At 40.9% G+C, this 15267-nt stretch overlaps 2 protein-coding genes across 7 annotated transcripts in view; one reads left to right on the top strand and one right to left on the bottom strand.

The window, feature by feature from the left end:
• Window positions 1-7027, bottom strand: part of LOC100748649 (protein dead ringer) — a 139541-nt gene extending 132514 nt beyond the window's left edge. Inside the window, exons 1-2 of one of the 6 annotated variants that reach the window (XM_033321517.1) lie at window positions 6195-7027; window positions 5655-6111 (exon numbers count right to left, since the gene is read on the bottom strand). In XM_033321517.1, the coding sequence (XP_033177408.1) occupies window positions 5655-5759 (105 nt within the window). In that variant the 5' untranslated portion in view covers window positions 5760-6111; window positions 6195-7027. Of the gene's footprint in view, window positions 1-5654 lie in introns of all 6 variants that reach the window. The other 5 variants (XM_033321518.1, XM_033321516.1, XM_033321515.1 and 2 more) reach the window with 5 other exon arrangements.
• Window positions 7028-13014: 5987 nt separating this feature from the next.
• Window positions 13015-15267, top strand: part of LOC117151824 — a 4664-nt gene continuing 2411 nt past the window's right edge. The window contains exons 1-2 of the mRNA XM_033321498.1: window positions 13015-14589; window positions 15050-15252. Coding sequence (XP_033177389.1) covers window positions 14507-14589; window positions 15050-15252 — 286 coding nt within the window. The 5' untranslated portion in view covers window positions 13015-14506. The remainder of the gene's footprint in view (window positions 14590-15049; window positions 15253-15267) is intronic.

Genomic DNA, 15267 nt, shown 5'->3' with positions numbered 1-15267 from the left:
CATTTTAATGTTGTGAAGTTAGTTTCTACTAGAATGCATTATTTAAAATTAAAAAGCAAAAAATTTAAAAACGTTGGTGTTTGTTACGAACCCTCCAGTTATTCAGCATTGTGTGATAACTCAAAAAATGGAAGATACACGGATGTCTTGGATTACAGGATACTTATTTAAGGGTGAAAATGTGACTTCTATTCGCGGAAGGATATACATAGAACATGAAACGCGAGCACGCATAAAATGCGCGCGAAATTTGATCCAGACGTCGACCGACCTTCCATTGCATTACCTTATCGGCTAGCCAGTGGTAATGAGTTTTGGAGTATTTTCAGTACACGTGTACTGCAAACATGCCAGCATTGTGCATTTGCATTATTACGAGTCACTGAATCCGTACAACGTTTGCTTTTTTTTTTTGTATGCAAGATAGAGAGACAAGACAAACTGATAAAGGAGCAGATTAATACAGAAAAAAATTACTTTTGGTATACCGTATACAGTAACTCGATCAAAATGAAAAGTACACACTCTATGATAGTAAATGTCCAACACTGGACACCCGACATGCGACATTCGAAATGATGGAGTATCGTAAACGCAGTGTCGAGGTAATTTCTCTCTGTATCAACTTGTCTCGGTCACTCCCATACGTAGATAGGTACGACTATGAAAATTAAGCATCTGTCAGTCAAATAATACGAATAGAACGAGTCCAGAAATCCTTTTGTTCTTTTCTTGGTCGAGCATATTGCAAATGTATCTGCGAAGTAAAAAGAAAGAAGGGGAGAGAAGAGATTGGTGTTTGCAATTTTCAGTCCGGCTTTGCTACGGGCCGGGGCGCGGCTAAGGGTCGAGCTCCGGTAGGATATTATCTTCAAAATCTAATTATGAGATTTTTATAGGGCTATCGTAAAACGGCCGAATAATAGTTGGCATCTCTTGGAGGGAGGAGGCTAGGGCCGTGTTCCGCCATAATCTTCCGCCAAGATAATGGGGAATAGCACGACCAACCCCTCCAATAAGAAACACTGATACACTGTCAAGGACGTTCTTCACCTAAAGTCTGTCCCTAATGAAAACCTCTATCCAACATAATTGGTCGTTCCTCTGCGGGAATGTTAATTAGAGAACGGAAGATAGCACCTTGCCAACTGTCAAAGTTGTATCAAAAGATGTCGAACCACAAAACAGTCGTGAATGATCATTCTCTATATACCTATATGATTATACTCCAACCACTTGCTATTCGCAAGAATAAAGATCAAATTGTTCGATGGATACCTATCTGAAATTTGACTCAAACAGGCTATTAACGTGTTCAACAGGATGTCGGTCATCGGTGAGCAACAAAAGATTTTCAAGGCTGTCATAAGGTAATGAATATGTAAAAGTATGTACAACACGCAATATCATGGATATCACGTTTCGCGGAATATAAGTAATAGAATTAATTATATATTTCATTGTTCATTGTAATTTAAAATTGTAATACGACCTTGCTGAATAGAACGCGTCACCCGAAATCGACTCTGCGATGATCGTGCTAGACTGTAATCACATTCCGTGCGAGTACTTAAACCTTGTCACCCTGGCAACTACGTCGAAACAATCAAATATAAAGATTCATACGGGTATACGCGTTTCCATCTTCAAACGTTTCATTCGTCCGAACATTCATCGACCTAAACTCAACTAACTTAACTGTCTAAATTTGAAAGAATCTCAAAAGGGTACCCTTGTTCCAGGGTGGCGCTAGCAGCACTGCCACGACAATGGTACCGCACATGTTTTACCTGGTCCCGTCCTAACGAAACATGACGTCACGACATGGCGTCTGCAGGTGAAACAGCCAGGCTAGCCGTGTATATAAGCGAGCGCACTCGCTAGCCGATCCGATTGGCCGAAAGAGGAATCCCCGCCTTTGTACCACGTTCTGCACACCGTTTGCCTCGACGTTGGACCCAGCTAAGCTGCCCCTCGTGCCCCCCTCTTCTCACGTTCTTTCGCTCCCTCTCCTGTACTACCTGGATCTCTATCTTCACCCGATTATCGCCCTCTCCTTTCTTTCCCCCGTTTCCAACTCTTTTCCCTCTCTTTGCGCGCGCGCGCGAATTACATCGCCCCTCTTTCTCCCCGTTCCGTCACACAGCTCACCCCTTAACGCGACCGTACGTGCAAATACTCGACGTATAGAGTGGCCTGTGACACGAGCTCACGCACACGCTGACAACGAGCTCAGACTGAATCAACCGGGTTCGTGTTTACACCTCTCTCGTGGCGCAACGACAACGCGACGCGTCGCGCCGTTCATCCCCGGGCAATTCGCTCGCTGTTAAGGATCTTCTTCCCAGGCGAAACCCTCGTTAACCCGTTCTTATTCTCCTTGTTTACAGTGCTATTTAGCGATGGGCTCAAGCACGTCGCAGATACACGGCCGGTATTAAGTATTGGGACACTTACTTGTTACACTTAATGAAAAGCTTGAACGTATATTAGTTGATTTGGTACATACTTGGTATAAGTGGAGCGCAGATTTTTATGCGTTTACGTGATATTTGAAGATATTATCGTGGTACTAGCGCGGTATCATGCAAAAATATACAAATGTTAAAAATATGATCTGTTCGTAATACCTAGCGAACGAAATAAATCACCATCTAGGTTCCATATTTTTTTAATCGTGTTCATGAGAAAATAAATTTGCAAAAAAATCTGCAATTTAATTAGAAGCTGTATACGTATACATGATGGGAATAAATAGATTTATGATACAATAGCAAGAAAACGAAGACAGCGGAATGTATCAGGTGTCTTAATGCTTATTTCGTTTTATAAGGAAATAATAGATACACAACATTATTTGTTTTATATTATTTTGTTTTATGGAATTGTTCCATTGGAATTCTATTATTTCATTACAAAACGAAAGGAATTTTTGTACATTACCTCTGTTAAACTCCTAAATTTTTCATAAAAATCGAATGAAATGGTAATGCCTTTCTGGCTCCACAATTCAGTTATTCATTTTTACTATTTATAAGGTATCTAATTAGTCGAAATATCGTAGTTATCAATTATAAATTATCAGAAATTTTCTAATACTCATTCCGAAATTGGAGACGAGTTCGCTAATAATACTTTGCAAATACGATACGATGAATTTGATTCGCATTTATAAGTTACGATATACACAGATATATACTGAACTTGATCCCATCACTCGCGCTATCATCGTTCAATCAGCGACTTTTCCCTCACGTGATCTCGCGACCGATATGCTGCACCGCTGCGAATGAGATTACATAAAATTTGTTAAATATACGCGGCATAGCAGGGGTCGTGCGTATCGATGAACGTATTTTTAGAACGGACATATTGCAAAGATCGAAAATACGGTGCTTCCTGGATCTCGTTGGTTGATCCGCGATGACGGGGAGTGGAAACGTTCGGATACTTCGCTACGGGTTATTATTATTCCAAAGTATTGTAATGGGGCCGGCATTGCAAGTAGGGAAGCGTGTAAAAGACGTGGAAAAGAATAGACGATAAAAGAAAGGATAAAAATATCTACGCACACGAGAATATTTTACTGCAGGAAATAACCGAGAGATTGAAATTGACAATAACCATTGAGATTCGTGACTGGAGAGACGGCCATCATTTATATTGTATTTCTATGAGTGTAAATTGCAATCTGCGGAACGTTTTTACGAAAGGTCGGTTATTGCTTCGTAATTTATTGGTGTTATTCGTCCGTTTGTGTCTGCGACCAAAAATTTTCCTTTAAAGCAGAGCGAATTTTACTGTATATATATATATATAAATTATAAATGAATTAATAATTATATATAAAATAATTATATGTATAATTATAATTATATGTATATAAATTATGTATAAATATATATATAAATTAATATATATATAATAAATTACGAAGCAATATATATATATATATATATATATATATATATAGTAAAATTCGCTCTGCTTCAAAGGAAAATTTTTGGTCGCAGACACAAAGGGACATATATATACATATCGGTGATATCTTTAGTAGAAAAATAAATACCTATTTATCCGAAATTTGTGATGGATGACATCAGTGCTGAGATAGAATAAAAGCATAGTCATTAAAAATTAATTTGTTTGCTATGAAATCATGATGTCACAGTAGATTACGAATTTTAATGACGTCACTATTTAAGCATTAATGGGGCATAAAGTTGTCCGATGTAAAGTACTTAAATACATTAATGAGACATAAAGTAGGAGACACTGCAGACATCCGGGCACGAAAGTAATAAATCTTTTTGGATTTCATAAACGCCCTCTACAACTTATATCTTATCTTTGAAATTACCGTTTATGAAGAGAAATTATCCCGTAAGGACGAAGTTCAACAGTCATTTCGCATGAGCAATGAATTTCGTACAACATAGTATGAAAATTCATTATACGTATCTATAATAAATGGTATACACGATTTAAGATATAATGCCAATGGAAATTGAAGATGGAAAGAGAAGCGAAATTCAAAGCTTGAGGACACTATCGTGAAAGGGTTGCCGTTGAAAATTAAGTCGACTATGGACAAACGTGCCAACAGTAACAGTGCTAATTCTGCTGCGAAAACGACCGAGGTGCCTTTTTATTTGATATAGCTTTATCTTTCCTCTACCAAGGATATCGTTATTCTTAGAACGCTTGTGAACTCGGTCGTATAAGAATTTCGCGATATCGACGATCCATAACAATATCGTCGAAATTATTCAACCTTCGATAGTATGTTGGTATTACCTTTGCGATATTCTAAAGAAGATTTCAAAATACACAAGAATTATCACGCCTAGCATTTACGAAGCATTAAATTCATCGAAGTTTCTAGGACGATCACGTTATAAACAAGTCGAATGTGACTTTTATATCAGGATAGGCACGTGCATAAAACTCGTAGCTGAGATACATAAAAAACGCTTACGAAGCCGCAAAGGCGGTCGGTCTGGCATTGTTTGTAAACCATGCTGCCCTTCTGGCACATTGTAGCATTTCGCTGTATTTTCAGTGATGTGTATCGTAAATACGTAAATACACGGCCGTTCTCTATTGTCAGCCAATTTTATCCATCGACCAATCGAAAATTCGTGACAACAGGATACGACGCAATTCTGTCCGAGTTAAATTACATTTTTTACGTTCGATGATAGAATTAACGAATTTTCGATGCTATTGTTAGTTACAGTTTACAATCATTGTTTCCGTTATGTCTGTACGAACATACGAATATCGAGACACGAGTCTGTCGATCGAGTATCGATTTTTTGTGAAACTATCATTTAGAAACATGGAGAGGCAAGCCACGTGATTATCGATAGTCGAGACATTCAGAGCAAAGATAGTGGACTAAACCACATTTGTATGCATTAACTTATTTCAATGAACTATATTAATTGTTAAAAATCAATTGTTACACCGAATATTTTATGTTCGTATCGACTTTAGATAGCGGATTCACTCGTTTTATTGAATGTTAGGACTAATTCATTTTTGTTCACAATGCGTTAATTATTAATCCATATTTTTTTATATATACATCCAAGTCCTTGTACGAAGAAAAAAAATACAATGGAATATAAATAAAAAATGAAAAAACTTACCAATGGACTATCAGGCGTACGTTGGTGATGGGTAATAGGTATGTTGACCATCGCTACCCCTCCTCCGGGGTTTCCCATGTCCTGATACTCGTCGCTCATTTCCATCGCGTAGGATGGCAAGGGTTCTCTGTTCTTCACCCGAATTTTGACTGTTTTACCGCAACGCGGTTGCCCACGACACGAGTGACACGACCGCAGCAGAACACGCTGCCAAAATACGAAAAAGAAAGGTGGAACCGATGGTTCGCTCTCGTTTATCACCGTTTACGAAAGAAACGAGATCACGGCGTGAAGCGAGTCGCGCGCACGATCGCAAGTATGATTTTTATCCTCGATACACACCAAACGCATGTGACGCGAAACAAACGAATTAATATCGGCTCCGTCGGTAAGTGTCACGTTACCGGTGAAAAGTAACAGAGTTCGAAGTACGCCTCATCGACACCGCGAAGAAACACTGTAATCGAAACAACGAGAATACATGTTCATGCCTTTAGTTGATACATTTGTGTAGTGCAACGAAACGTTCGCTGTTCTTACACAAAAATTCACAATACCAACCAATTCCAATTTCCAATGGAAGATAAACTCGATCGATGTCGTCTCAGTAAGTTGTGGGTGTTCTTGGATCGACGTCGTAAATTTGTTCTGTCACTGAAGTAAAAGCACACGCGGCGCGCTGATGGCATGCGCGCGAGCTTTCTATCGCAAACGTCCAAGTCGTCTCGCAGCCGATACACAACACACTACACAGCGAAGAAAAAAAAGGTGGAGAGTTTACGAGGGAAGAGCGCGCACGCGTACACTTCGCCTACGTGTTGCCCAGTGTTGTGTGCGGTGCAGTGGTAATGCGCGCACTCTGCGTTACCAAAAGGGACTATACTCTAAGGAAGTAGGAAGAAAGGACAGATCGGGGAGGGGAGGGGAGAAGGGGAAAGAGAAGACTCGTAGCTGGATTTGGAGGGGTGAAGCCAGGGAAAAGGTACAGGACACGCGGTAATCGGGTGCGTTCGCAAGACTCCACGAACGTGACAAAGACAGACTGTGACTGGTACCGATTTCGTGACTACACAGGGAACTCGCCATCGACGTCGTTCCGCATCGTAGCAACCAAACGTAGTCGAGAACGACTACGATTCAGAATGATTGTTGTAAATATAACGAAGGAAAAATTGCAACTAGCTCACCGATCAGATGAAACGGTACGCGAAGAAACGAGACGAGAACGGACCGGCAAACGATGACCCGGAGAAACGATAGAACTGCCGAACACAGAGCTGACGCGCGCACACTCGCGTCCCCTTGCGATCTGACGCCGGGATATTCCGTCGTGTTCGCGATCCCCTCTACTATTCCACGCCTTGGTACAGACTTCGAACGTTCGCTGGCGGAAAGAACGAACGGGCAGGCGAAATAGCATCCAGTGGGCGGAGGCCTGGGACGCCAACGCCGTCTTCTGGCAGCGCATATCAGGCTGTGGTAGGCGGTAGACCGACGGGTTACGCCCGGTATCGACACCTCCCTCTTTTCCCTCATCTCTCTACCGTCTTCTTCTCTCGTATATATCTTTCAGTCGTCCTTTCTTTGCTCCCTCCCTTCTCTCTATGCTCCTCTTGGCGCACCCTGCCGGATAACGACCCCTATGTGGCGAACTCAAGCGTAGATGACGGAGATTTTCGGTGCGGTAGCACGAATTTCCCTGAGAGTTTTCGCTTCCGTTTCATCTCGGTCACTTGACCCTGAAATATCCAGTGCATATTCTTTGCGCGAAAATTTAAAGTAGTTTGCAATAAATCTATCGATACGATGATTTTCTGCAAGACTTCCTGACGAGGAATTCAATTATCAAACAGAGTACTGTTACCGTGGTTGATAATCATCGTCAGCCATGTCCACGTTCCGGTTGACGTCTATATTTTTCTCCATTTTCCTGCACGCTCGTTAACTCGTGTGCTGTCCCGAGCGGGCGAGGGTTCGATGGAAACGGCCGAGTCCATTCCCGATCCCCCTTGCATTTTCATACTGGTATCATGTTCCATCGAGAATATGGCTGCGTAAGGTCCCTGCTAATTGACCATGATTGCAACGATCTTATTCGCGATACTACGCGAAAAATGTCAGTCACGAGACCTACCTTCTCCCTTTATTAGGCAACAGATCGTGTTCCGTGATAAAAACGATGTTTCCGGAGAAAATTGTAGACTACTATGTATCTGACTATGAAAGAGTCGTGATTTGGTTCGAGTTTCCGAGGATTCGTATCGCGAAATATAAATGAATACGTAATCTCGAAAACATGGCCGTTGGACTGTGAATGTATTTTGTAGGTGAAATCGGCCATGAACGCAGCAACATTGTACTGATCTGACTGTTTATTCGTAAACGATCACTTTTGTCTATACACACGCGGACTTTCGTTTACACCCAAAAACCTGAGCGAAAATAATCGAATAATGAACGAAATATAACGAACGTCAAAGTACTATTCGTTTTTATCTTCCAAAAAATTACAGTCATCTGATTTCACATAGAGATTTTATTATTATTATTATTAAATTTTATTTTTTAAGTATCTACTTTGTTGTATATTTCTTTTTCAGAATCATATATTTATACAAAATTAGATATTCAGTTCTTCAACCAAGTTCTCCAACTACAGGTGCGATTACAAACGTTGGGTGATATTCGCCAACATGGACGGAACGTTAGAAAAACACAAACCCTGGTATCTGGATGTCGTATAAAATTGTTCCCACGAGCAACAAGCGACTTGTATATATGTATATAATTGGTAAGACATAGCGTTGTAAACAGACAAGAGTATCGCAAGTGTTTTTCTTCGTAGTACACGAAGTAAGTAAGTGCCGTAGTAAACCATGCGGGACATCGGTGATCGCGCAGGACGAGATCGAAGAGGACACAAGCAACGAAAAGAAAGAAAAGAAGAAACGAGAAAATGCAATACATGCACTTGCCGATAAGTGGTATTAAACTTTAGATCCATTCGTCAATCAGTTAACATCCTGATTGTTTGATCTCGTCAATTATATGACATAGTTACCACGGTTCGTTTTGGTAGATACCTATCATTCCTATTCGTCAATTTTTCTCCGTTTTCTCGAATACACAAAAATACTGTTTTATTTATTTAAACTTCGTTCATTACAACGATGTTTTATTTAATGATAACGGTGAAGCTTCGTTCTGATCGATTTTTCGTAAGGCATCGAAACGATATTTCGTTCGTATAATAGAAATGCACAATCAGTTATGTAATTAAATTCAATCGATGAAAATTCCATAAACCGACTGTGGATACCAACTACGCTTATTTAAGTAATTCATTTTTCTCACTTCTCCATCTTTGTTTCTTTCCTTCGTAGTGCAAACATTAAGGATACGTATGTTAAAACGTATTCGAATTTAAGAAACTACAATATTTTCTCACAAAGATAGAGAGGGTCAAGGAGAAAATAGAATACGAACTGGCGTGGATGGAATAGAACGAAAATACTGGAAAAGCGACGCGGTCACTACGATTTTCTCCGGCCTGCAACGTCTGCGCGGAACATGCACCCTCTTTAACTCTCCTCGTCCCGTTTCGCTCTCTTTTCCTCTTCGTTTCTCTACGCGGTTAGTCCTCCTTTTTCCATCGTGTATAGTTTCAAGTCCTACAGCTTCTCCTCTTTCATTTTCGCCTCGTTCCCCAGGCTTCTGCCGGTTTCTCCCGCGCGTTTGTACGCCATCTGCATGCGCTTCGCGTCACATATACAGACAAGATGGCGTATACGCTGTTCGTAGTACAAATTGCAGGTAATTGCAGCCCGCGGAGAGGGCTCTCCTCCTCCGCCAACGAGACGAGGAACGAAAGGGAGAAGGGCTGGCCGAAGTGGAGAGCGTGTGAAACTGCGAATTTTATGATTTACAAACGTGATCCTTTATAAGGGTATATGGATCTACGCGAGGAACGAAGCGAACCGCAGTTAAGAACCGCCCCTGTGACCTCGCGGACCAACCGCGAGATAATTGCACGCCACGGACGATGTACGATTTACTCGTGCGATTTGCGATTCCGCTCGGTTGGTCGAGTCGAGGAAATATCGACTGACCGAAGAGAAATTTGGTTTTTCCTTATCGGCACTTTAACCATTGCGATATATCGGTTTATTCGGGACGTAAATATCTCGTGGTTCTTGGGAAGTTCTAGTTTAGGAAGTTAATATTTACGCGACGTTGAATGTGAAAACGGAAAAAATGTAATTTGGATTAGAAACCATTCGAGCGGTATTAAAAATCATCGCAGGCGTTTATACGTTTATACGTAACTCAAAGGTGCAACAATTTATCGTAGAGCAATGCATATAATGCGTAAAAATAAATAAAATATCATGGCTATTTAGTAGCGAAAACTGCGTACAAATCAGTATATACGTATCGTGACTCATCGCACTAACTGTTATAACCAAGCAAACAAAACCGAAGGAATCCAATAAGTTTGGATCGGTACATTATTTTATTCACAGCGTTAATTGCACTTACGTTATTCACTCGTACAATGCAAAGCAGTAAATAAAATAAAATTCGTGCGAGCTTTCCACCAAATGTATCGAGTAGATCGCATCCATGGTCAAGCATGGAGGTCACCTTTTCTTTTAGTTATGGATTTAATTGCGAATTGAAATATTTTAAAGGAAACAATTGGAAAGTGAACGTTGAAGAAATTATAGCTCGCCTGGATCCGTTCGATCTTTTGCACAGCAAGTGAAAACCCATCGGTCCTCTAATTTCCGAGTCGGTAGGTAGTCATTGTCCGTTACGGTATTTCTTGGAAGGTTATCCGACCTGCCGAAGGACCCCCTTGGCTAGCCGTGACCTCGCTCATTTCAATTTTAACCGTTACGATTTTCAAAATTTAATGGAAGATCCTCTCTAACCGAAATAAAACCCAACTTTAAACTGGTAAACACCCTTATCTAGTCTTTAATATCTTTATGTTTGCTTAGGATAATGCTAATCGTCTAGTGATAAATTAAATATACAACGCTTTGTTTTTAATTTGCTTTATTTCCATTAATAGCAACTACTTACTTTCACTGAATTTTTTCGTTGTTTAGGCCAACGCATCTTTCTAACTGTTACAGATATTTCGAATTTGTTCAGAATAAGAAAGAATTATTATCAATGACCGCGTACTATTAGCAGCTTGAATTTTATGCTAAAGAAGAACGTTAATAGTTCTTAAAACATAACAGCTATTATCGAAGAAAATCACGTTAGAAAATAATAATAAGCAGATATTACGGGTGAAATTTCATCTTGGTATATTTTTTGTTTGTTTTAGAAATCAATAAAATTAATTGCCAGTCTGTATCAGCAGATAAAAGTAACCAGAATGGAAAGCGTAACAGTAGAAGTGACGTTAACCCCTTAACCTACAACTATGGGCATAGCCCGTAGTACGATGATCGGGCCAAACGTAAATATTACGGGCATTCTCGAACGTAAATCGTAGGTTAAGGGGTTAATAGATAGATTAGAAAACGGGATTAGAAAAAAATGAATAAAAAGAGTGTGTGAGATATATGTATGGTTTAGATAGTTCTATAAAAATGAAGAAGCTGTAAACCAAGTCTCTTGTTTAGCAGCGAGACTAAAATAGGGATTATTATCGTTAATATGGAACGAAAGATAGAAATGTTCCCATTATTTCAAGATGATGATTCACATTTGTATGGAATGAGCTTTCATCTATGGTATCTTTTAAGGGTCAAAAGTCCTCTCTACTTGCTGAACTAAGAGCAAAGTTGGACTATAAAAAATCGTGAATTGCTTCGGGGTTAGATACTCGTTTCATTCGAACCACGAGCGTCATTACGTCGCAGGAGACAGGTATAATTTATTCGTCATACGCAATACGAGCACGCATCCGCCCGTATGCCCGACCGTAATCGAAAAATTGTAGGAAATTTCAAACGACCTGAGAGTACCTATTTCTGTCGTATTAAAGCATTTTTAAATACATTACCAAAAGGCATAAAGGATTAGGTTAAATCTCCGGAATAAGTCTTGACGAATGTTTTTTCCATTGCCCTTTCTAAATACTTGTAAGTGAGCAGTTTTATGGTATATTACCTGGAGAATTAATTAGGTTGTAAATTACATTTGAGTTATTATTAAGTCCCCTATAAGCAGTTTATCGAACCTAAATGCGTTTTATCTTTGATTGGCAACGAGAACACTATGCGAGAACCGTTCGTGTCGATGATTTCGAATTACTTTCATCTCAGACTTTTAAAATTCTTCTTCTTTAAAATTCTCAGGCTTGTAAAATTTTTCGAAGCGATTATCGAATCCGTTACAGAGCTTATCGAACCTTCCTGCGAAGTAAGAAGCATAGAAGAAGAAGAACAGAAAGTAAGAAACGGGTAGATCTTTATCGATCTTTCGATCGTAACGTCACATCGTGACTATATAGAAAGGAACACCTTTGAAATGAGGAGACATAGTGGAGGAAGTTTCGTAGAAGCAAATATACAACTGGCAAAGGAAACGATATTTGAAAAATCTAAATTTTAAAGCTACTCTACGAGAAAGGCGAAACACGTGGCTTATCGCATTCTTTATAACCTTCTCGGTCTTTATATTTGAGTTTTCCATAGATAGACCACAGCGCAAATAGACTACGCGAGTAATCATGATCCGTTCGGAATAACGCGCAAGTCCGGGAATATTCGCGGCCCCTGACACAGGAAGGATGTTTGAGAAGCCGCGCCTCGGGCGCCTCGGGACATTCTCTCGTTTCTTGGCACCTTCGATTGACAATTCTCAGGCCTGCGCCTAGCCACGAGGTCCGACTATTTGCTCTTTCGTTCTCCGTTCTACCTTTGGAAATCTTAAACGTTTCTCTTCTTTCTCTGTACGCCTCGTGAACTTTTCTCTCCCCTTTCGCTCTTCTATTTCTGTCTCTCTTCAGCATATAATACATAGACGCGTTGTCGTCGACACATGGACATACGCACATTAACGCCACTGCGCAAGGATGTACCGAGAACGTAAGTTAACTATTACGGGGCCTGGTTGGGCTTTTATAGCCCATCTGGGTGGCGTGCATACCAACGCCATCTTGTTAGCCACGATTAAATATTGATGCAAGAACGGATACGCAGACTGTAATGGTACTCTGTTCGTGGAATCGGATCGCGGGAATCTAGGCCGGTAATATTCAATTACAGGAGACCATTGGCCTTTTTTTCGTCAACGATGAATCATTGCAACGATGAATTGCTGTCACGCAGTTTCGTTCATAGTTTGCAACAGTCGTGGATACATTTTCACGTTCGAGAGACGTCGATACCACGTTGCGCTGACTTACCAAAGAAATCGCAAAACCGTACGTGGAACGCACAACCGATTATTAGAATAATGCAAATGATCCGGCTCTATTACACGTTCCGTGGCGGCTGATTTCGTTTCTCGGCTTCCTGGAACGCGGATCAATTCATCGGTTGTTAGTTCACTCGCCTATAGACGATCCTTCCGTCCTTCCCTTCTTTTAGCAAAGTTCCACGGTCGATCACGTTCGTTTGGCGTCAACTCGACGATCGAGAAGGAAGTCGCGTCTAGCATCGAAACGCACGCTGACGAACGCGAACGTGCGATGCCAGACGCGAAACCGATTCAACGGTTTCTCTCCGCTAATTTGCTGTTCGCCGGTGCGTGTCCATTATTGTGCAAATCGACGAGCAGATTGCGGCAAAAGGTTGACAATGGGGGGATCGCGTAAGTGTTCGTGGTCCCTACGGGGTGTTGAACCACCCCATCGTTAGCGTGCCGAATCAACCGGAAATTCCAGCTTTCGTCGCTTCCGTATTCACTGGCCGGGAAGAAAGACAAGATGCGCGTACGAGAGAGGAACGAAGAAGAGAGGCAAGAACGTTTGTCGACGGATCGGAAGGTTGAGCGAGAAAACCTGAGGAGGAATTAACCAAGGTGAGATAATGCCCGGTCGAACGTCTCTTGGCTCATCCTTCTCTCGTGTACGAACGATTGTCATGAAAATATTCGTTTATTATCGAGCAAATAAGGCAGGGAAGTTTGCCGCTGGGTTACCTGTGTTTCCAGATAATTAGAGATCGACGGCTGTCGAAGACTGGCCGAAGACGCCACCTGGTCTTTCTCTATGCTAATACTTTACGTTCCCCCTTTCCATTTTTACTGAACTCCTTCGGTCGGTGCTAATCCCCTACCTTTCAGTAAGATTTATCGTAGATGAGAAACTCGAACAATGCCGCTACGTACAAAACGAACTTGGAAACACTGCAACAACAGAACCTTGCAAGGTGCTGCATAATCCGTCCATCAAACACAATAAGAATGACAAATTTCCGAGAAATAACGATGTTGTTAATAGCACTAACGCTCTGTCTATCCGAACGGGTGTTAATCGTTTCCGAAGACGTTTGTCGATTATCGAAGCGTTCTCGCCGGGAAACGCTCGGTGTCGCCATCTTGTCCGTGATTTTAGCGACTGGACAATCCGATGCGTTTCACGCAGCATCGTTTTACGCGGTATGCACGACTATTACAACGGGGCAAATGATGACCCACGCAACGAAGTTTCGGGCGCGTAACGTGAGAGGAATGGTCGAACGAGGGGGTAGGGGGGCGGAGGCGGTGGCTCGGAAGACGGAGAAAGATTGCCCTAAAACGAGACAACCGTGAGTAGATCGCTTTTAGGATCATTAATTATCCTAGGAAGCGCGAGAACGTGCAGGATACTGTGCGCCGCGCGACCAACCGGCCAGCAGGGGCAGAGACGAAAGGGATGCCGAGGATGACGACGAGGGAGCAGAATGGAGAGCAAAGGAGACGGCGAATGTCGCCACTGCAAACCGAAATTACCGTCGAAGATTAATGATCACGAGCTTTATTACAGGTATTTATAGCCATGTAAACCGTGTATAACCATGTATAACCATTCTAAAATCCAAAGCGTAGTTAACGTTATGCCAATGGTAACAATATCGATAAGCCATCGGGAAAAAGAACTTTGGGAAAATTTGTTTACTTTTCCTAACATCCTACAAAAGGTTTCTTAAATAATAAAGCTTTCCAAAACCTTGGGGCAAGTACCTGGATGGATAGTGATGTTGGCGAAGAATCATTGGTAGCTGCGTACAGAAAGTATTTGAACATATAACACAGGAAACTTTTACGTATATATTGTGTACGTTGTACGAAATATTTTTAAGTTTCATTAGCTATATTGGAATACGATTATCGTGATTGTATTGGCAACGTTTTAAACCAGTCTGAAAAAAAAAACAACAAAAAATGTATATATATAAAAGTTCCGTGTAAGTACGTATTATAAAAAGTTTGTTGTATTCTTTCAGGTCGACGATCATAACAAAGAGCAAACTTATATGTACCTTAATTAGCGTTACTACCAATCCAGCCGTTATAATACCAGACTTTTGGATTTTGCAATTATTAAAACCACGCTTTCATCGATTTAAATATGATATAATAGTATTGCCGTTATTTACTTACTGGAAAATATTATGTTCGAATATTATACGATATTTGGATCATGGCTGTTCGGTTGAGGGGG

Source organism: Bombus impatiens, unplaced genomic scaffold (assembly GCF_000188095.3).
Source record: "Bombus impatiens unplaced genomic scaffold, BIMP_2.2 scf_0463, whole genome shotgun sequence".
Taxonomy (NCBI): domain Eukaryota; kingdom Metazoa; phylum Arthropoda; class Insecta; order Hymenoptera; family Apidae; genus Bombus; species Bombus impatiens.
The sequence above is the reverse complement of the archived record's forward strand: the minus strand, read 5'-3'. Positions and strand labels throughout refer to the sequence as shown.